At 47.1% G+C, this 23700-nt stretch overlaps 1 protein-coding gene across 1 annotated transcript in view; it reads right to left on the reverse strand.

The window, feature by feature from the left end:
* Nucleotides 1–8823: 8823 nt before the first annotated feature.
* ALX4 (ALX homeobox 4) overlaps nucleotides 8824–23700 on the reverse strand; it is a 64966-nt gene continuing 50089 nt past the window's right edge. Inside the window, exons 3-4 of the mRNA XM_054024640.1 lie at nucleotides 20794–20922; nucleotides 8824–13392 (exon numbers count right to left, since the gene is read on the reverse strand). Coding sequence (XP_053880615.1) covers nucleotides 13069–13392; nucleotides 20794–20922 — 453 coding nt within the window. The 3' untranslated portion in view covers nucleotides 8824–13068. The remainder of the gene's footprint in view (nucleotides 13393–20793; nucleotides 20923–23700) is intronic.

Genomic DNA, 23700 nt, shown 5'->3' on the forward strand with positions numbered 1-23700 from the left:
AATAAAGTGAAGATGCTTCAGGTATTCAGAGCATTCCCACTCCCCTCTCTGTGAGTTGCTCACTTAACCCCCTCCAGGAGGTCAGTCAGTATTTATTGTTCCTGTTGTTACAGTTGACGAAACCGAGGCCCAGAGAAGCCGAGAGTTACCCAAAGTCTCACAGAGTCTTCATAGGCAAAGCTGAGAATAGAACCTAGGCATCCCAGTCCTGTGTCTTAGCAACATGACCATCTTTTGTCTTCTGTGCCATTTTCCTGGAGCACTGGAAAGCCCCAGGACTGTCTCTTTATTAGCGTGAGCACGACTTGGCCTGCCCTGGTTTGAAGCCATTTAGAATCGTTCCGAGTGTGCTCAGTGTAATTGTAGTTTGAGGTAAACTGCTGTTAAGCAGTCTTGCATCTGCTGATCTTCAGCATTCCAGTGTCTGCCAGGCTCTCATAGCTGCTTCCATGGCAAGTTGTGTTTTTCATTAAGGGGTGACAGCAACAATTGAGGCAATTAGCTGAAATGGTGTGGTGATGGTGGTGGCCAGGGCATTACCCACCTGAGGAAACACAGCACAGCCCTGATGGGTATTCCCAGCAGAAATCCTGGGAATGCTGCTAGGCTGCCTGCTCGATGTCTTCATTTTCTGGAGATGGTTGCAGCAATTCTCCAAAAGTTCTTGACTTTATCCCTGAATGTCTTGATTGTCTATTTACTTGGAGAAAGACGGAATGCTTTGTTAACTCCTTCCTTTCCAGACTGGAGTGACAGCTCTGCAATCCTTTCGATCCTACCTTGGGAGATGGCGACAACGTGGGATTACTACATTTCTATAGTAATTGCGCAAGGCCATGTGCTTTCCCTTCCATCAGTTGTTTTGGGATTGGTTTGGTATTTTTTTTTATGTTGAGAGTAAACTCTGTGATGGCGACGCTTTAGGTATTCAGACCATTCCCATGCCCCTGACTGCCTGGCTGCAGCCACGTAAAACTAAAATCTGCTTCAGTTGCTTTATTTGAAAGCAAACATAGTGCTGCTGAAAGTTTTTCTGCGTGGGGATTAAAGTTCTTTGTCCACACAACAGGCACCAGTGATGCAGGCTTCCTTTTTCACTGTCCCCTAGCGCTGCAAGGAAGCTCACTCCCTGTGACCCATTCACTTAGCCTCTTTGCTGAGACTGAGACACAAACAGTTGTGGGGTGTTTTCTTTTCTTTCTTTGAAGCCATTTGTCCACAAAGAGCTGGTCATTTCACATAACACAATGAACAGCCATAGGATGGTAATAATTTTCAGTCCTCATCAGTTGCTGTGTGATACAAGGCTTCATGCACCCAGTCTTCTGAGCCACATCGTTCCCCATTCATTCTCTCTCTTTCTCTCACATGTGCCTATGTACATACATGAAATGATAACCTGGCACGCATGGCTCTGAAATGAGTTCAGGCATAAAGGAATGAATCAGAGTTCGTATGGAGACTGCCACTTATGGGCAGATATTCTGTTATGAACTGGTACAGAAGGACCAGTAATGCTGTTTCTTGAATTAGAATCTTCTAATCCACTTTGTCATTGCTGGGTTGGTGTATTAGTTGGAATATAGAGCAGTGATGCACGTCCTGCCCTCTCCTTCTGCACCTCTTCTCCTCTGGGCTAATATAGTTCAGTTTTTATATGGACAAAGGTCAGTTCAAGTCCCAAATGTAGGTTTGGTTTAAAAACAAGCTTTTCTAAAACCAAACATCACTGGAAATATTTCCATAGTGCTGTTTGTATAACTACAGAAACAGTTTAATTTGAAGGAATAACTTTTTCCTGCATGTTTGTGGTATCCAAAATGGTGCACCATTCTGCTAAAGTATGCCTAGAACTGTACACAAGTGTGAACATGACTAGATGGTTTTAATTGCACTAGGGGAGTGTAGTGCAAAAGGTAAGCAAAACTGTCAATCTTTAGAATTCTTCTACTTTTTAATTATTTAATACTTGTAAATAAATAATCCTTTTAAAGACAGAAAACATATATTTGAACCTTACAGTGTCTCTTTAATTTTTGTATGTTTGGTTTGTCATTTTGTTGTATAGTTTTATTTTTCAGTGAAGAATGACACTTTTGAGAGTGTAAATCTGCAAACTTCTGTTGTTGATGACTGTAATGCACCCAGAGGTTTGCCGGGGGACTCTCAAAACAGCTAGACAAGAACCCTGCTCCAAAAATGTACAATCAGAAACCCAGTCCTGAAATCATATCAATGTTGGGGGGATCCTTGAGCTTCCACTGAGCCCCTTGAAGTCAATGGGCCTCCAGCATGATTGCCAGGGGTCCACCAAGTAGATCTCATGGTAGGATCAGAGCCTGAAACTTGGATGAGATACAAGTGAGGAAGAGAACAAACAGGAGCATGGAGAAGGGAAAGCCAGGCTTCCGTAAACATGATCAGATGGTGACTGAAGACTTGTGTTGGTGAGCAAGAATATTTTTTGGCTTAATGGCTAGTTCCCTTCATGAGGGATGGGACTGAGGAGCAAATTGGAATTTTCTGTTGGCTCTAATGGAGACACAAGGAGTGTGGGGTATAAGCACCTTCATGAGAAGTGATGGGCTCCAGGAGCATGCGGCTGGGTGGTAAAATTCTGCTTCCTGCCACACCCCTGCTTCCACTTTTTTTGTTGGGGTTCAGACCCTCGGTCACGGGCTTCAATGTGACCAATAAAATGTCAAAGTATGGAACCAGCGTGCAGGTGACCCATGCATGATGGACACCCGCACAACTGTCATCACTTAGCATCTCACTCCTACCTGCTCATGTGGTGCACACCTGTGGCCACTTGGCAATGAACCTGAACCGCTCAGATCAAAGACCCCTTTGTTCCCTCGTGTGTGTTTATTTTTGACCCACCTTTCATATAGCTGTGAGCTGTTTTACTCATGAATATACTTATATTTCACACCTGGTTTACTCTCTTTTCTAGGTCATTTTTTTAAACTATTGAGAATTGTTTTGTGCCTGTATATTACTGGAATTATGGGCCAGATCCTCAGTGTATCTCCATTGAAGTCAGTGCTGATTCACATCAACAGGACCTGGCCCTATAATTTTACCCTTGCTGAGTGTAACCAGGCCACTTTATACAAGGTAGAAAAAAAGATCTAAATGTAAAAGGATTGAAAAGTGAAGTCCAGGAAGAAAGCAGCAACAGGAGTAAACTACTAGGTGCCAGCGTCTGTCTTTGTCTCGTCATTGTTACAAATAGTCTGAACATTTATGCAGTTAAGATGGGGAAGTGGAAGATCTTTTACAAGTAGTAAACTCATATTTGTCTCAGATTAAATGCAACACCTTAACACATGGGCGCCATATGGCCATAAACAGATGCAGCTTTCATGTATTTTGCCTTTTTCTCCAAGGGGGAGGCTGTGATTGGCCCATATTATTAAAGATTAGTTGCCTGCTTTTAAAAAAGAAAGAGGAAAAGAACCCAAAGCTGTTTAGACTAGTAGAGTTTATAGAAGAAATTGATTTTCATTTGGATGTCTAGTACACTAACATACACAGCGAGAGCTCGCACTTGATGTTGCCTCTGGTGTCCTGGCCAAATTCCCATGTGGGAAATTACATTCTGCCTCCCTAAATTCCTCTTGGAGTTTCAGTTGGAACCTATCCTCTGCCACAAAGGATAGTGGTTGGGAGATGCTGTGGTCTAATCCCACCTCCACCACTTTCTCAGACAGGTGCTGAGCAGAGCACCTAACATCTCAGTATCTTAATTTCCCCAGCTGTAAAACAATACTTCCTACTTCTTATGGATGGGGTGCAGCTGTCTGTTTGTACAGTGCTCTGAATATAAGAAAGCCCAAGTTAAATATTGCTACATATAAGCTCCATTATTGTAGGTGTGTTTAATTTTAAAAATGGTATCATCAGCCCGGTTCATACGGCTCAGCAAAGGGCCCAGCCTTCCATGTCAACCTTCAAAGGAAGAGCAAACGTTTATGCTAGTTGTGTAGACCCCTGAAAACAGGAAATAGTGAAACTGGGTTTAAGCCGCCAACCAACAAGGCTTTGCCAGCATGTGGAGACTCCGACATCTAGTGCTTGAGGGCCAGAGGAATTTTTCTCCTACAAGTGATCCAATCCATGGCACAGAATAGACAAGGGGTACACAGAATCTTATTGTTAGTTACACAGTGCCTGGTGAGAAGGAAAACAGTTACGCTATGTCTGAGCTAATGTGACATTTGGCAGCTCACTGAAGGCAAAACAAGAGACACCTGTGCAGGCACAATGCAGGGTACAGCTTAGCAGCAGCACAACAGTTTGAGTGCGCCTCAGCTCTGCATGGGCCCAAAGGGCAAAGTTCAGATCCCGATCCAAGCGTTCTCAGAGTTTGGAGCTAGTCCCTGTTGCTGGCTGCTGGTGGCACACCTGATGAGTTTGCGAGATTAGTCTGTAGATTCTCAGAGGAAAAAAATGGCCACAGCTGGAGGTGATTCCCCAAAGGGAAACAGAAGATTTCCCCACTGAGCATTAATTTCCTTCACTCAGAGCTGAAGGTGTGTGAAAAAGCAGAGCAAAGGGACCAACAGGAGACAAAACCTGCTCCATGGCCTCTAGACTCGGCCTAGTCCTGCCCTTGAGAAGCTGCAAACTGGGAATCCACTCAAGCTGGTACTAGCAGCCCCTCTGGTGTGGGAAGAGCTAATGCTGATTGAAGGGCATTGCTAAGGGAGAGACTGAACCTTGTCTGATCACCATCAAGCCCATCTTTGAAACGTGGCAGTGGCTGAGAGTGCAGGGAACCCTGCGCAGTAAGGCCCAACAGGCTCCCACTGGACTCTTAGCTACATGTGCTATGGGGAAAGGGGATGGGGCAGGTGACTTTTGAATACCTGACACATGAGACAAAGTGGCCTCTCGGAGGCTAATTCCCAATACGCTAATGTTTCCCCTTTGTCCTTCAGAAACCCGGAGTCGCTATATCGGAGCTATTATAGCCAATGGCCTATTGAAATGCAGTGTGGTCTACTAGTTAGTATAGGACTGAGGAGTTCTATTCTTGGGTTTTATTCCCACTTCTGGTGCTGACTTGTGGGACCTTGGACAAATCACTTCACTTTTCCATGCCTCTGTTTCCCTATCTGTGAAATGGGGTGTCTTATCAGCCGGCTTCATTCATTACTATTTGGGAAGTGCTCCGAGACCGTAAGGCGAAGGAGCTGGAGAAGTGCCAGATATTATTTATAACTTTAGAGGGTTTGATCTCTCCCAGCAGAAATAGTTCCTGATACTATCTAGTGGGAATAGTACCACCCACTTACCTCTGCTCATGCTCTCCAGTTCACCTACTAGCAGCCACTTTAAAGTACACTCTTCGTAGGTGCGAAAAGCACTCACTAGCTTTAAGTTTGCCTGTGGGGTATTGCCATGGCTGGGTTTTGGCTGTTAACAATCTCTTTGTATGGGGGTAGAGGCAGCAGTCCTGTGAGCTGCCACCTGTTGTTAATCTAGCCCCGGCTAATCCATTCTGCACTGTGTCAGCAGTTCAAAAGGGCACTGTTAGTATTTTTTGCCAACTTCAATTAATGTGAGATTTTGGAGGCCCCCTCTGATCACATTTCATCTGTCATGAGTCAGGAACAAAATAGACAGATTCCAGTTGGGAGGAGAGAAGAGAAGGAGTTTATTGCAAACAAAAACAACAACAGTTGGGTCTCCTCAGACAGTGCTGCGAGTAATTCAGTTCATTTTGACTCCTTTAAAAAAAAATTGGCACCTAGAAATTCCAATCCCTCCCACCTCACAAAAAAAAAAAAAAAAAAAAAAAAAAAAAAAATTCTAAGTGCAATAACTTACTCCCAAAACATTTCAAAAAGAACCAAGATGCAAAGCAGTTTGTTCTTTTTTTAATATTACACTGTAACGAACTTGTAATACATGTCTGTATAGGCAGTAAAATTGTATGGCACAAACCTCACATTGCAATATCTTTTCATGATTTTTTTACTCATTTTTTTCCTGAACTTTTTTTTTTTAATTTTATTTTTTTTAATATATTCTACCCCAGGCTGTTAAGCTAAAGAAAAAAGTTGCGTTTACACAAGGTTACAATATTTTACAGCAAGACCAATAATATTGATTGAGGTTTGTTTTCTTTCTTTCTTTCTCCTTCTCTCCCATTCTCTCTTTCAAACACTGCACACCTAAACTGATATATTATTATACATTGAAAACTGTCCTTCAAAATCAGTAGTATAAAAGTCCAAGCTCTATCTATGTATCTAGCTATGTGGGATGGGGTGGGTAATCATGTTACCAGCAAAGAGTTACTAGGTACAAGGTCAGTCTTTCACCGCCCTGCAGTACCATCAGCAGAGTTGAAACTGGCCGAATGAGTTTCAGGCTGATTCTGCCCCCGTTCCCATTTGGGTTTAATCCTTGATTCAATCTGTTTGCTTTTCGCTGCGTCAGTCAGAACAGTAAAATAAACACAGTCCTGCGCGGCCGTTTGATTATTTTTGCAGCCCTTTCCAGGAAACTACCTTTTCGCCTTTGTTTGTTTTTAGAGTGTTTTACAACATACTGCGATGTCTGGGTGTACGCTGTCAAAAAGGAACACATGGGGAAAAAACCACCCCGTAGAAACACACATGCTCTGCACGCAGACACTCTCTGCACTGTATGTACACATCTGTACCGTACACACTAGCCAGATCCACACTGACCACATACAGATACTGTGGTATGTACACACAACACAGATTGCATATACATACGTGCAGGGCATTCATTCCTTACATACTGTACATATACAGTCTGCATACAATGCACACCCCTCCCATACATGCCTTGGAACATATGGACATATTTACATGGATACACACACACACACTTTTCTCTCTTGTGTTTTATTATCTAGACACGACTGGCCGGGCCCCTCTCTTGTTACAGACTCTAATTCTAGGACCACAGGTCAAGCAAATTCTCCTTTGACTTGCCATCTTAGCCGGCCTTTCCAGGGAGCTAGCAATACTAGTGCCTGAGAGATGAGTCGCTGAATTCATAGCACGTTTTAAAGGAAACAACACAAGCACAGCAACTGGCTTAAGGGCCTGTGAGGAGCTTGGCCAAGAGGAGTTTTGGAACCCCCTGCATGGAGGGAAGCAAGTCCTCTTGCCTCAACACTCACTTATGCACAGAGCCCAGTGGTCTCTTAAGATGCTTGTTCTGCAGCAGCAGAGTGGAATTTCAAACTCTTTCAGAGACCTGCAAATTCCATGGGCCAGAGCTGGAGCAAATGCATCTCCATTCCCTCTAGAGTGGGCTTAGGGTAAAGCATTGTGGTTCTTGAAGTGTGGTCTGTGGCTCAGGGGGAGCCCTCCCTGGTGACTGGCAGAGGACAGCAGTGTGCAAGCCACGCAAGGGGGGGAAGGGGATTGGGAATGAAGGGTAATGAGTAAATGTTTGCAAGTTGTTACAGAAGCGATTCTACTCCCAATAAAGCTGTGCGACCAGGCACCTGAATAGCGATCTACACTCTGCTGCTTGTAAAACCAGCTCTGAAAACCATGCTGCTTTTGCCCTCAATTTTGCCCATTCCCATTTCCAATGTCCTCCCCCTCTTGTGTTTCTAATGGTGGTGGAGCAAGGTGGCAGCTGCTTACGTCCCTCTTGGCGGTGTAGCCGTATGGCCACACTCGCTGCTGTTCAGGGGAAAGTTTTGTAAATCAACTGCCTCTAGATACTAGCAGAGGGCACAGGAGACAGCAAAACCCTATTGCGGGCATTGGGCCTAGGCCCCAAGAGGGCGAGTCTTCTAGTGCTCATTATACACAGCTGTTGAGCTGTTTTGAAAATTCCCTCAGCAGGTATTATTGTTAGTTCTAGTACTGTAGCACCTAGCCGTTTCAGTCATGGACCAGGGCTCTCGTACACGAGGAGATGTGCAAACAGACCAAAAAGCCAGTCCCTGTCCCAAAGAGCTCACTTGGGGGCTGGTGCCTTGTGAAATATGTCTGGTGTGTTTGCCTGTCTAAAGGCATGGCCAGAGCAAAATCATCACAATGGCAAATTAGAGAGCGGAGCAAAGCCCTAGCTCAAGGAAGTATTGACAGGGTCATAATTGAATCTGAAAGTGCCATCCCAGCACCTCAGTCTAGAGGAGGCGTGACAGACTCAGCAGTACCATTGCGCTAATTAGGCAAGCAGCGGACTCTGCAGCTGGGCTAAAGGACGCACTAGATTTTAAAATATTTTTTGTAGTTAATTTAACAGAATAGAAAACAAGTTCTTAAATTAACTAAAACAATTGCTTCCGAGTAGCTCATAGAAGCTTCCTTGCCTAGCTGGGAAAGTGATTTCTGATGCTTTCAAATGTCGCCACTCATTGTTTCAGCCTTACTTTGGGGGATCAAAATTGGGGCCCCGTGCGGAAGTGATAATCAGCTGGCGGCTCCCGTTGAGTGCGAGCGAGAGAGTCTGAACCAGTGGCAGGCATTGCTTAACTAACATGCTAACCCTTCATTTGGAATGCCAGAGCATGCAGTCACTGCATTTCGCTAGCCGAGGTCGCAGAGCTGGGCACTATTGGTTGTTTTCAACATAAATGTAATGACTCTAAAGAATATTTTGCACAAGGATTTTAAAATAAGTGAAATTTGGGGCTGAACCACCCTGCTAATGTCATGTCTCGGCTATAGAGTGGTGAGTGCTCAGTACCCTGCTCGATCAGGCCCAGTCCTACCCTGTGCTCCTCTAAAACCGCCTCCCCTATAACTGTGGAGGTAACATCCCCTAACAGCTTTAGCCACCCCTCCCCCCCCGCAATATCTGTCTCACATTAAAAATGTAAAAATGTAGTTAAGAGCAGCTCTCCTCGTGTCTGTACTCTGTGTGTAGTGCACAGGCGCTGCCTCCAGCTGGGGCTGTTTGTAGTTCCCCTATGAGAGGAGGCTTGTGCCTGATGTATAAGTGAAGGAGCATGTTTTACTGCTGAAGGCTGCCGAGTGCAACACTCGTCAGTATGGCAGACACTTTCTGGGACCTGTCCCTACTTAGCCCAGGACCACCTTGTTTTCAGTGCCAGATGTAAGTCCATTTCAGTGGTGGGGATGAGGGGAAAGGCACGTTGGGCTAATAGGGGAGGGCAAGAACTGTACTGGGTTCCCTTCACTCCCATGTCCCCCCCTCTTCCCCGTCCCCCCACACAAACATCACATTCCAGCTGAACTTTACAGGATAGGTTTGTTGTCCCCCCAAAATCTAGCATCTCTTTAGCAAACTGTGTGAGATCAGGGCGTGTAGGAGAACACTGCTCCCTTTCCAAGGCTGAACCTCTGCAGAGCCCCAGCTGGTATGTGGAGGATAGTGTAGTCAACAGTCCCTCCGACAGCTGCTTAGTTCAGGCCACCTGGATTTAGAAAGCATAGTGGTGACATTAAGTAGCTGGGAGCCAGAGTGAACCACGGAGTCTGTCTTTGGCCAACAGACTCAGTAAGGGATCCTCTTTATGGGCATCCCACCTGGATCCAGTCTCTTTTCTTCTCTACAGGGCAGAGGGTGGCAGAAGTACTTTTCAAATCACAAAGGGCTGCTCAGTCTTGCTGAGGCGGTTTGGAGTGGGCGCTAGATCTGCCCCAGCATCACACTGGGGGCTTGGCTGTTAGATTTCTGCTTAAATAACATTTTAAAAGATTTTTTTGTAAAACCAAGTAGCAATGGGCTGAAAAAATGAAAACAACAATCAAGGCAAGCTGGCTCTTTTCTCCTGCAGCACTGGACATCCAAACCCAGGAGCTTTGCGCTAGGGCAGAGTGAGGGTGAAAATGACCAGACCAGCAACTTTGTTGATGCAGAGCGAACGGTGAAAACTAAATGAGCTGCAACAGTAGGGAAAAGCCAGTTTGGGCTTCAGTCCTTCAACTGGAGCCTGAGTTCTGCACAAGCCCCTGGGGCTACCTACTTGGATTCTATTCCATGCTCTGGACCTTAGAGGTTAAAAAATCCTTCAATTTTTATTAGGGAAAGGAGCTTTTACTAACAGTAGGCGGGTGGGGGTTGTATTGTTTTTTTGTGGAAGAGGGGGTTAAAATGTGGGGTTTTTAAACTTTGACAGTCTCTCTCTAAAACATACACGAAAACTGGAGAAACTTTCAAGAAGGGCTTAAGTTCCCCCTGTGACTCTGGCTGATGTGGCAGGCAGCCTTGTTGCAGCAAATTAAAAACCCACGCAGGGAACATGTGCCTAATCCAGCGGTTCTCAAATTGTGGGGCGAGACCCAAAAGTGGGTCATGACCCTGTTTTAATGGGGTCACCAGGGCTGCATTAGATTTGCTGGGGCCCAGGTTCTGAAGCTGAAGCCCAAGCCCCACTGCCCGGGGCTGAAGCCGAAGCCAAAGCCCAAGCCCCAACACCTGGGCCCAAAGCCCAAGCCCTACTGCTTCAGCCCTGGGCAGCGGGGGGCACAGGTTACAGGCCCCCCACCCAACCCAGGGCTGAAGCCCTTAGGCTTTGCCCCACCCCCAGGGGCAGCAGGGCTCAGGCAGGCTCAGGGTTCAGTCCCCTCTCCTGGGGGGAGTAATCTCCTTGTGTAGTAATATTTGTTGTCAGAAGGGGGTTGCAATGAAGTTTGAGAACTGCTGGCTGATCATTAAGCTAATCTTCTACCCTGAGGCACAACTCCTGCTCATCCTTGGCTGACATAGACTCACGTGGACTTCTGGATACGTGCATGACCCTTCCCTCGCTGAGTGTGGGGGAAAGATTCACTTAGAATTCTACTGACCCCAAAGACTTTTGAAGAAAAAAGAGACAGAAGTATTAGTTTCACTTAGTCTAATAAATACATATGAATGTTAGATCTAATATAGCTGTATTATTTATATAGGGCACAGCAGCGTGCTAGGCAGTACATAAATAATAATAATATATACACATAGCCAGAAACCTGAATTTTGGAAGTAGTTTCTTTGGAGACATTCCAAACCATTGTGAAACAAGACTCTGAAAAGAACCCTTAATACTCCCAAAAGAACTGACTTCCTAGCACCCAGAGACAAGGAGTTGTGGTAATGTCTTTCATTGAACCAACTTCTGTTGGGGAGAAAGACAAGTCTCTCTCCCTAACAGAAGTTGGGCCAATGAAAGAACCTCACCCACGTTGTCTCTCCAATGGCCTGGGACTGACATGGCTACAATAGCACTCACTATTGTCCCTAACATGTTAGGCCAAGTTCATCCTGATTTAATGCTCCAGAACTTACTGGATTTACATGTGGGATGAAATGAGCCTCCACATCACATGGGATAGCCGGGTCCACCATCGCTCTTGTGACAAGAGAGAGGTGAAGCTATGATGCAGCTGCTCTTTCTCATGAGCCAAGGTGCCAAAGCCAGCTGCCCCTAGCCAATGCTGTTTAACATCATCACTTGAGGCATGTGCATGTGTTACATAGGCTGTCAGAATTCCCCCGTGCTGTTTCCAGTGCTGCTTCAAGCATCCATGGCTTTAAGCCATGGTGCAATGGGAGCTTCTGAGACTATCCCTGGCACCGCAGACTCAATGGAAAGGTTGGGAAGAACTTGGCCTCGCAGGGGAAAACTCACCCAAAGGTTTACAGTTTAACTTTGAATAGTTAATACAGTCCCGGATAACAGGAAACAAATAGGAACTACAGCGAGAAATCAAGAAGTACCATTGACTCAAAGGACACAGAGAGCCCAGAGAGGTTCTGCCTGTGTGCACTCTGCTGACCAGCATTTCAGAGGATGCAGACTGGAGGCCACTGCCCCCCTACTACATGCTGTTCACTAGGAGGATGGTGGTGAAATGACAAGGGATCATTCCATACATACTGACTCCAGGACAGCGGCTGCGTGTGTGTGGAGGATTCCACAACACATGAAAGCCAGCAAGCTGGGGGCACATGCTAGCGCTTAAGCTGTGATTCAAGGGAACCTCACTTCTGCTATGGAGACACACAGCCCCATGCTGGGCAGGGGCCACATAGCAGCTGCACTTATACAGTTGCTAGCTGTAGGTAGAGGCCAGTAACTGCTGCTCCGATAAACACCTCTTTAAAAAGATGGAAGATGAAAGGCCTGCCATGCCCTCCCTGCTGTGGACCTGTGCTTACAAATCAACTAACACCAGCTTTTTCCTAGAGGGGGCGAAGGAACCTTAGCTTACTGGGTGCTAATCCCCTCTGAGCACCTAAGAGGCAGGGAAGGGGCACTGGGAAGCTGCTATCTCCCTTAATGAGCCTGAATAGAGGTGAGTGAAGTAGGGTGTAGCTGATAGGCTTAGCCTGTAACTTCAAGCTTTTCCAGCAATGGTGGTATTTAGCTGTAGCCTTCAGGTGTGCTGTAGGAAAAGACATACCATCCCTTTCCCCATCCTCCCTTGGCGTCTCTGCAAGTCCTTGCTTCAGCAGCTAAGCTTGTGCAACACCGAGAGGAACCGGGGCAGGAGTCAATGGGGGTAATTTCTCTTTCTTTTGGGCAAGATTCTATTGCAAACTCAACTCGCTAGTTGTGACTCCTGCTAAGAGGCCAAGAGTGATGGCCCTGCGCCCACCCCAGGAGGTGCCTCCTTGCTGGTGCCAGGCATCACCCCCACACCTGTTGCCTATATGGGACAGAATAAAATGGATTAGAAATGACACTTCAATACATGGGTGGAGGGAGGGGGAAATCAACTGAAAATGACGGGTGGCTGATTGGATAGTCCGATCTGGTGTCATAAAAGGCACGGGGAGAAAAATGCCCTGGTTATTGGGAAACGCAAGCATGACAGTGAAAGGGAAACGCCACCTGTTAGAAGAAAACCCAAGTCTAGCTGGGATAGGAGCGACTCCGCCACTTCCTCTTATCCTGCTTGAGCACAGGAAGATGGGACCTCCCTGTGTGTACGTTTGAAACACTCCACTTACGGTAAGATATGTGTTCGCTGTACCTAGGATAGCTAAAAGTGCTGCATTCAGCTCCCCAAGGAGGCAATGGCTGTCTTGAGTCCAAGCGGATGGTGGGTTTTTTTGGTTGTCCCTGTTTGCTCTGTCAGTGTCTTGAGGGCGTTGGCTGCAGCCCTGTCATGTTGCCCAGGAGATGGCAGCACTGTGCTCCTTTGCCTTCATCCTCAGGGCCGCGATGCTGGAGGTTTTGCGGTCAGGCTCGCCGCTCAGCTCGTAGCCGTTGATGCCCGGGCTGATCCCAGCGGTGCCGAAGAGGCTGCCCATGTGAGTCTGTCCCACGTGGCTGCCAGGGCCGGAGACACTCAGGAACTCGGAGACGCCACCAGCTGCATGGGGGTGAGCGTGGGGGGACATGCAGGAGGGCACCGTGTCACAGGGGACCACGCAGGCGGGGACAGGGGAAGCGGCGCCATTGTTGCCAATCCAGGATGGGTTCTGGATCTGGGAGAGGAAAAGAAAGCTCAGTGTTAGCTCTAGGGCAGCCCTGGAGACGGAATAACTGGAACAGCACAGGGAGGAACAGTCCTGGCTTCTGTCACCCCATGCCCTGATTGAGCATGGGCCTCAACCCTGACCCACGGGGGCCCCTTGTAGAGAGGAGAGGGACAGTCAGGGTCTGTAGCCCAGTCAATCCTCAATCTCCCAGCTGAGACCATTAGCAAGGGGGCCAGCTAATGCGAGCTGTGCTGTGGACACCTGGCCACCAGAAACTGGCCTGAAAACCATCAGCCCGTTTCACAAGATCCCCAAACAGCCACTGCATGAGAACAACTTGCAACCTGTGCCAACCTGGCCTAGATTCAAATAATGATCTAGAGGGAAAATGCTCCATGTCTATTTCCAGTCCCCACAGCCCTTCATTTTAAACTCCACTTAATGCAGCTTGACATAATATACTGGGTGCAGCCAGAAAATTGCTCCCATGAGCCCCTTATACACTGAGCACATGCTGAGCATTGGAATGGTTAGCTTGAAAGAACACGTGAGCTACAGGAATAAAAGGGCTAAGAGCACAAGCAACATCGGCAGCCCTCTGGGGTCTGGCAGCTGCTGTTCCTGGGTTGGTTATGAGTACTTGGGACTGTTAATCCTGCTGGCCAGGTAATAGGGTTGAAAGAAGGCCCGTTAGCCACAAACTCGGTGTAGGTAACCACTGAGCAAGGGAAAGGTGTAAGAGCAGAGGGGGAGAATTCTTAAATGTGTGTGGAGAGTAAATCCAATTCTATGTCAAGGAAAGTTTTCCAGAGAGCTTGGGTGTGTGTGTGTCTGGAGTCATACAAAGCATCCTCCAGCCAGGAGACTCATGAGTGAGTGCCATATTAGCCCCAAAACCACCTGAGATAAAGCTGGGCCATGCTGTTTTGCTCAGTGAATAGGGAACGAAAATGTGTTTAACCCTTTGGATACCAGCTAATCCCAAAATGCTTTACACGATGGGGATGGGTTCCTGGGTTTTGGGAGAGGCTGCTGAAGAGGAGAGGACAGGAAGCACTGAGTGATCATCCTGAAGCACCCAGCCTGCTTCTGGGATAGTTCCCTCCTGACCTCGCCTGTGGGAAAGGCTTGCCCCAGATTCCACAGTTGCTGGGTCTGCCCTACCCAGGAAAGCAGCAGAGCCCAAGAAGTTAAGCCAGGTACTTCCTGCCGTGGAAGCCAGAAGCAGTCCTGTGCTGAAGGTGTGGCTGGTGAGGGAGCAGAGGCAGCTGGGGAGAAGGTGCTAGGGAGCAACGTTTCTCAGCTGTCTAAAGTGCAGGCTAAGGAGATGAGAGGTGATCATGTTGTGGAGCTAGGCAGGTGGTTTGCAGGGAGAGGTGGGAGATGGGATCTGAGTCAACTCTCCTTCCACCCTTCACCTGAGAAATTTGACGGACACGTCTTCAAGTTAAAATGGCAATATGATGTAAGATCTCAGCTCAGCAATGAAATGCAGAGGAATCTGCTCTATTGGCATCAAGTCCATTCCTAGCAGGCTGGTTGGTGTAAGTGCTCAGTCAAGTCATCCATGCACCCACCCAGTGTGCACATCACACCAGGGGTGGCACGTGGATGTGCTAATAATGCTGACTCAGTAGCTGTTCTCCTCTTTTATCACCATCTGGATCTTCCCTGGCCTCTTCCCTCTTCTGACTGCCATAGAAATTTCCTTATGAATTGACTAATTAACTTACCCTAGCTAGGGAGAGAAGCTTCCCTTTTTGTAACAGAGGCATGAAATGATCAAAATGGAAGGGGTAGAGGTTGTGTTCATATGTCCAGAGATTTTGTTCAAATTAAACAGGGGGGTCAAATTAACCAATGAATTGGTTAAGTGGAAGGCTCTGTAGATTTCAGATTATATCTACATAAATCAGTAAGGCAAGTCAAGGGAAAGAACAATGACATCCTGAGCATTTGTAAGCAGGCTCATAGTTTTCAGAGGATTTCCCCAGTGGAACTGACCCCAGTCTCAGAATTGGCTACTAGTAGGTGCTATGCACTAGGTTCATCAGACAGCAGATCATTGTGCCTTTACTTATCTGCCAAGGCTTGAGTGTAGGGTATTTACCCCGTAACGAAGAATGACACCACAAATGCCTGAAGCAGCACAAGGAGGTCAGTTTCCTGCCCCGCTTTAGATGTTAGCAAGGTCACTGCTTGAGGCCAAGGAAAAGCAGAACCTAGAATGCTGGTTTATACAGGGAAAAATGTTTGAGGTCATTCTTATGTCCCAACATATTGCGAGCACTCTAAAACAAATCACACAGCTTCCATAGGAAGGTCCATGATGGTGAGCTGTTTGCACTGTCTGGGGATCCTCAGAGCATCCAGTAGATCCCCAAAGTCCCTTCCCAATGTGCACTGGGCTCCAGCTGAAACCTGCAATGGGTTCTCTGAGACAGGCTTCTTTGGCTGTTCCACAGTCCTGGGCAGGATACAGAAAGGCCATCACCAGGATATTACGTTCACCTTTAAATGAAGGCCTTTACGAGGTACATCGCTTCTGGGGGTATGACAGATTATGTTTAGCAGTTGAGAAATCCAGACCAGAAATTACTGCGCAAAGCCTGCAGGCCACATTTAGACCCAACGGAAAAGCGAGTGCAGCTCCATGCCGTGCTGCCCAGAGCACCAGGACAGGCAGTCTAGCAAAGTTATGAAAATGTAGGCTCCCAGGCTCATCTTTTGAAGGTAATGTGCAGGTTTCCTTTGAGGACAAGGGTTGAGAGGTCAGATATGGAGTGATCACTTTGTGACAAGTGTGCACCCGTAGGTGTTACGTTGTTTTCGTCCTTGATCATTTTTCTGTGCGAGTTCATTCGAGAGCATAGTGATTCTCTGATTTTGCCGATGTAGTTGTTATTGTGGCATTTAGTACATTGGATGAGGTACACCACGTGTTATGATAGGAATAAGTAGAACCAATGAATCTTGATAGGTGTGTTGTGGGGGAGTGTTGATCATCATAGCAGTGGAGATATGTCAGCAAGTTTTGCATCTATTGTTATAGCAGGGTCTGGTGCCACTTTGAGTTGGTGGGTCCTGGGCTGTGGAGACCTTGCTTCTGATGATGAGTTTGGAGAAGCTGCGGGATTGTTTGAAGGCCAGAAGTGTGGGTTCAGGAAAGATTTCTTTCAGAATGTGGTTCCCATCAAGTATAGGTTGTAATTGTTTAATGATGCCCTGCAGGGGTTCCAGTGTGGGGTGATAGGTGACAATGAGGAGTATGCAGTCAGAGGGTTTTTTTTTTTCTATATGGAAGCAGGTTTTCTTGAGGTATTTGGGTGGCCCATTCCATGATGCAATCTACTTCTCTGGTGGAGTGTCCTTATTTTAAGGTAGGTATCCTGAACTTTCTCCTTGAAGCATATTCTGTGGTATCTGAGGGCCTGTTTGTAGATAACAGATATCTTGGGGCCTTGGGGGTGGTTACTGGATCTGTGAAGGTAAGGATGGTGATCTGTGGGTTTCTTGTATATAGTTACCAGTAGGATTCCATTGCTGAAGCTGATTGTGGTGTCCAGGAAGTTGATGCTGGTGCGGGAGTGTTCAAGAGAGAATTGAATAGATGGGTGGTTGTTGTTGAAGTTGTCGTGGAAATCTATGAGGGAGTTTAGGTCTGTCCAGAGGATGACAATATTATTAATGTATCTCAGATATATCATTGATTTCACAGTGCATTTGTCCAGAAATTCTTCCTCAAAGTGGGCCATGATGATGTTGGCATGCTGGGGAGCCACCCTAGTACCCATGGCTGTTCCCGTTGTTTGGGAGTATACGGTTCCTGACTCAATTGGGCCCTGATCTTGGTTAGGGCCTCTAGGTGCTGCTGTAATACAAATAGGTAATAAAGTGTTTGCAACACTCCAGTATGCTTGTCTGAGAGACACTGGTGTGTTCTGGTTGCAGTCTCCGGGGCAGACCATTTGCTTGCTTAATTTTTGCTTAGCATATGCCGGCTGGTTAGAGAGAAAAAAGGAAACCCCTGCACGTGCCCCCCACTCCCCAGATAGCAAAGTCAGATTCAAGTGTCCGGCCATCTGGGATCCTGAATCTTAATAATAAAACAAAATGATACTGCAGAAGAAGAGCAGGGTTTGGCAGCGGGAGGCCCTTCCTTGGGGAATAGGTGTGTTGGGGAGGGGGGGATGAGATGAAAGAATGCAACAAGAGAAGATCCAGATGGAGCGAGAGTGTGAAGAGCCCAGCATTCCACAGCCCAGCAGCACCACTGGCTGCTGTTCCACTACTGACCTTTTACCTCCTGCAAAGTACATTTTTTTAGGCTGAGGGAGGAGGTGGTGAGGAGTGAGGGAGGCGATGAAAGTACAAAGGCAGAAGAGAGAGTGTTACAAACTGCAGTCTAGTGCGTCCTTTGCTTGAAAGATCCTTTGGTGTCTCTCAGCTGTTTAATAAGGGCCTCTTATTTCTTCCAATCCAAAGGGGAAGCCAACCAGGGGGAAAGGCCAAGCGCTCTTGGCCTTGCTGCAGGAAAGCCTGCATGCCGGGCTCTCCAGGAAGGCCAACCATGCATCTGACAGCTCAGGGTTGGAGGGGAAATCCCAGCAGCTGAGGGGAGCAAAGCTCAGCTTTAAAACATCTGACCTGGCAAACCCCAGGATTTCTTGGCTCCTGCATGACAAAGCCTGGGTGGCTCAAGGGGACATGCTGTGGCTACCGAACCCAACTACCACTGAGAGTTTGAGTCCTTCCCTTGGCAGCCTTCTGAGAACATGGGAGAGGAAGGCCACTGTTTAGTGTGTTGGCCTAGGCATTGGCAGATGCAGGTTTGATTCTCTGCTCTGCCACAGGCTCCCAGTGTGACCTTGGGCATGTCACTCAGGGTGAGATCCAAAAGGGACTTAGCCGTTACAATGGTGAGCGTCATGGCAACTCGACAATCACAGGAACAACACTGTGATCCACAAAGCCGGATGTAAGTGCCTTAGCCCCCATACGATGGATGGGGAAAGATAGGTGCCAAAGAATGCAATCCACAAATATCAGCACTAGGTGAGGAGCTGTCTAAGCTAGCCAAGGGGAGATGCTAATTCTGCCTCCCCCTCCCATGGAAGGCAAACTGCAGGGAGACGCCTATCTCTGCTTGGAAATCTGCTGCCTGGAGTCAGGTGGCTTAGGCACCTAAGACATTTCTTGCAGGAACAAGTTAGGTGTGCTCCACACAAAATGGCTCACGGAGCGGCCCACCATCAAGCCCAGTGGTTAGAGCACTCCCTGGGATGTGGGAGACCCAGGTTCAGTTCCTCCCTTGCAGGCAGAGGGGGAGAAAGGATTTTAATAACGGTCTCCCACCTCTCCGGAGCATGATCTAACTACTGAGCTATGGGATAGTCTGATGTGGGGGCTCCCTCAATCCATTCTGGTGATAGATAATGAAAGAGTGGTTGGAGCAGGGGGACTGGAGCCTGGGTGTCCTCCCACCTCCCAGATAAGTGTCCCAACATTGGATTAGGGGGTTGTCTTTTCTCTCTCTGTCTGGCCCAATGACAATTTAAGTATTTATCCATAGTGGAACAGTCAGTGGGCCAGAGGGAGACAGAGTGTGAGAATAACTCTGGGCTTTGAATGGGACCCTCTGAGCACACCTCATGGATTGGGCCCAGCATGCGACCTAGGTGGCCAAACATCTGTTTTCCCCCAGTTCATGAGTTGCTCCACAGCTTAGATGGGAGATAGGCATACGGGCACCTAGAGGCAAGCAGCAATGCACATGCTCAGAGGCAGAAACACAAGCCCCAAGGGAATTTTTACCCTGAAAACTTAGTCACAGAGTGAATTTAGGCATCTACTGGGCTTGATGGGAATTTTGTGGACCACAGTGGAGCCAAAATGGAGCCAAAATGGGGACTTAAGTAACTAAAACAGGGGCTTAGGTGCCTATTGGGGGTTTACTTTTGTGACTCCTACTCTTAGCCTCTTGGTGCCTTTGTTCCTTATCGGTAAAATGGGGGTAATAGCATTTTCCTATCTCACAGGGTGTTCCGAGGATAAATACATTACCAATTACGAGGTGGTCAGCTGTGCTGAAGGGGGACATACAAGTATCTAGCTAAATGGAGAACCTCTCAGCAGGGTGTTTGGTGTCTCCTCCTGCATGAATATATAAGAAGGCTATGTCTGGTGATATCACAGAGGGACAAGCTTGTCCTGGGAGATTTAAACAGATGAGAAGCCTGCGCCTAATGACTCCTACTTGATTCAGGCAGGGACTAGTGTTAAAAGAGAAGGGACATCTGGGTAATTTGTTTAAGGGTGACTATAAAGGTCCTTTCCTACCTTTTCTAAACCAATTAAATGTTTTCAGGAGCTGAAATATCCAGGGATCAGAACAGAATATAATTTAAGAACTGAATAGAACAGAATTGGAATGAATGGAGTGTGGCCAATGAATCATTGTCCGTGCTGCTTGGTGCAGGGTTGGTCTTGGTGTCGACCCTAGAGGAGGCTGCAAAGGACAGCCCTATATTAGGGCATAGGAGATCCAGATCAACCTGCCCACTCTTAAGAGCTGGGGAGAGCTGCGTAATGATAATTATCATTTATGTATTGATTTGCATTACGGCAGCACTTTGGGGTAGAGTCCAGGCTCAGGAACTGACTGTGCTAGGTGTTGTACAAACACCAAGACAGTCCCTGCCCCAGAGAGCTTGCAATCTAGGTTTATGACAGGACGTGACAAGCCGACGGGAAAGACAAATAAAGGGGGGAGTGGGAAGAACAAGGTACCAGCAAGAGGAGCAGAATTAGCCCAGTAGATAGTGATTTCACTGCACCACTTGCATAGCAGTCATCAGCTGCCAGTGTTTTGTAGGCAGCACCACAGAGGTAAGTCTGAAAGAGGATAGTGTATAGCTCCAGACTGTGCTACCCCAGACTGTGCCTGAGATGCTCACAGGTCAGTACAGTGTGTGTCTCGGCAGAAGGACCGACTTATTGTGGGAAGCACAAGGGACTATAAGTCAGTGTCGTGTCAGGCATCTGTTGCCCAGATACACCTCTACCCCGATATAACGCGACCCGATATAACATGAATTCGGATATAACGTGGTAAAGCAGGGCTCCGGGGCGGGCGGGGCTGTGCACTCCGGCGGATCAAAGCAAGTTCAATATAACGCGGTTTCACCTATAATGCAGTAAGATTTTTTGGCTCCCGAGGACGGCGTTATATCGGGGTAGAGGTGTACTAGAAGTGACTCTGGTCTCGGCCTACCACCTCCCAGCTAGGCCAGCATTGCTCCAGTGCATCACAACCATGGCTAGCCTCAAGGTTTGGGAGGGAACGACTGAAAGAGGCTGAACAGGGCAGTCGAGAGGCCGGAGTGGGGCAGGGCAGGGGACACTCACCTGTGCATAGTTCTCTGCTCGGGTTAGGAGGGGCAGCTCATAGGCTGTTGAGAAGTGGGTGCGAACCTGCTGCATCTGACCAAACCGCTCTCGCTTCCTCCATTTTGCCCGTCGGTTCTGAAACCAAACCTGAGGGCACAAGCACAGATGGCAGAGATCAGAGAGGATGGGAGCATGGAGTGAGCTCAAAGTGCCTCCAGAGAGAGTGGAGGGTAGGAGCTCCCAGAACACCAACCTGGGGGAGACTTTTGCCAGATAACACCTCTTCTGCTGTACCCAGAGTGCTTTGCAATAGAAGTCCCAAACCTAACTGGGGGCAAGGGACAATTTTTGATTGTAGGCATCTTAACAAGTGCCCACATGCAGTTGCACAAAGGCCCAAATCCTCAAAGGTATTTAGGCTCCTAACTTCCATTGATTTCAATACAATGAAAGTGGTCCCCAAATCCCAGTTCTAGCTATCTAGGCACCCACTTGAGCTCCCATATAAGGCAACTGGGCACCCCACTTACTGCTTGCCCTAGAATTCGGTGTATCAGAGTCTCTTGTTTATTTTTGGCTAAATGCAATTTCTTACCTGCTAAAGTAAAAAGGATGCTGTTGAGACGAATGTCCCTGCATCACTGATAAGTCCCCCTCCCCCCACCCCGAGATTAGTCAACTGGAAAGAATTTAAAAGCTGTTTTTTTCTTTGTACCAATAATCCTGTGTGTTTCTTTCAGCACTTTCATCAGCTCAGAGAAGGACACTAGCCCTGTCATTTTCACTTTCTGTTCAGTTTCATTCCAGGGGTCCCATGGCTGCTGATCCCACTTTCTGACACTCTGGGGAAATTGTAAATCCCCCAACAAATTGTTTTCACAAAAAATAGATGGAAACTTCCCTCTTCCTCTGAGGATCCCAGTCCTTGAGAACTGAGCTTCCTCCCAAGATGAAGGAAAGTGAGAAACACTTCCTAGTTCAAGAGGGAAGAGAATCGCCTCTGCATTTATAGAGCTGAGACCTGGGTTTTTCCATTGTTGGATCTTTCTGGTGCAAGGGATTCCTGTGGGAGCCGTAGAAACCCACTGGAAAAATTCCTTGAATGAAAGAAAAAGCATAGTTGTCTCATGTATCAACCTGGCATCATTTTTACAGTAGGGCAGAGAGATCCAATAGAAATGATGCTGACCCAGGAGTGAAGAAACTTGGAGTCCAGTCCTAGCTCTGCTACTGACTCTGTGTGACCTTGGTCATGTCCTATCACCTCTCTATAAAGATGATAATCCTGACCTACCTCCCCTGTTTGCTGTGTGGATTCATTCCTATTAAATGAGAGGTGCTGTATAAAAGTACGTATGAGATCACCAGCCCTGGAGTCTCAATTCACAGAGGCCACTCATGGCAATCTGCCACCCTACGCAACACTTCAGGGTGCCCCGCCGCCATGCCAGTCCAATTTGGCCCAGCTGCCCCCTCTGCCATGATGGAAGGGCAGCTGGACCAAATTTAAGGGAACGGTGTAGCAACCTGGTGTATGGGGGTCACAGTGCCACTCAGGTTTGACTCAGCTGCTCCTCCATCGGGGGGTGGCAGGGCTAAATCTGCCACCCTAGCAGCTTCCTTGTTTGCCTATAGCTAGTGCAGCTTCAGTCAATTCATGTACTTATCTACTGAGCAGGTAGCAGTAGTGCCAGCTTTTTCCTTACTGCACCCCACTGCCTGCCACACAAGACTCACTGCGCTGGGCAACCTCTAACAAGCCTCATTTGGGCCAATTGATGTTTTTGCCCATGGCCTCAGCCTAGCCCTAACCAAACCCTCCCTGATTTGGAGATCCTGGGAATGAACATGAACATTACTGGGCTGTGTCTGCTTCCCTATTCCTGCCCTGCTAGCTTCTTCAGCTGAGGTGAATTATCACCCTCTGATCAGCAACGTGTATCAAATGAAGATCTTCAATAAATAGACTATATGTTGGTGCCAAGTTCAGAGCATAGATCTGGGACCCAGGAGATCTTAATCCTGGCTCTGACAATGGGTAACTCTAGGGTCTTGGGTAACTCACTAATCTCTCTTAGTCTTCTCATTTGTAAAACAACACTTCCTTTCTAAGCTCCATGAAATGTAGTGGGCACTTGCTTCATGCTTAAAAGTGCTAAGTTATTATTATCATCACACATCCCTTATTTTACAGCTGTTTATCTATGGAGGTTTAATAAGTACTTAGCTGAAATTTAGTTGTTTGGGTCTTGTCTAGGCAGTGGAAAGTCTCAAATCCCGATTCTGTTCTGACTTTTGCTGACTGCACATCAATGTAACTGCACTGACTTCATAGATCCCAAGGCCAGAAGGGACCATTTTGATCATCTGCTCTGACCTCCTGTATGACAGAGGCCATTGAACTTCCCCACAATAATTCCTAGAGTATAGATTTTAGAAAAACAGTCACGCTTGATATACAAATTGTCAGTGACGGAGAATCCAACACAACTCTTGATCAATTGTTCCAATGGCTCATTACTCTCACTGTTAAAAATTTAAAAATTAACGCCTTATATCCAGTCTGAATTTGTCTAGCTTTAACTTCCAGCCATTGGATCATGTTACACCTTTCTCTGCTTGATTGAAGATTGAACAGCCAATATCAAATATTTGTTCCCCATATAGATATGTGATCATGTCACCCCTTAACCCTCTCTTTGTTAAGCAAAATAGGTTGAGTTCCTTGAGTCTATCAGCATTAGGCAGGTTTTCTAATCCCTCAATCATTCTCATGGCTCTCCTCTGAACCCTCTTCAATATATCAATATTCTTCTTGAATTGTGGACACCAAAACAGGACACAGTATTCCAGCAGTGGTCACACAGGTAAAATAACCACTCTACTCCTATTTGAGATTCCTCCGTTTATGCATCCAAAGATTGC

Source organism: Malaclemys terrapin, chromosome 4, assembly GCF_027887155.1.
Source record: "Malaclemys terrapin pileata isolate rMalTer1 chromosome 4, rMalTer1.hap1, whole genome shotgun sequence".
Lineage (NCBI taxonomy): Eukaryota > Metazoa > Chordata > Testudines > Emydidae > Malaclemys > Malaclemys terrapin.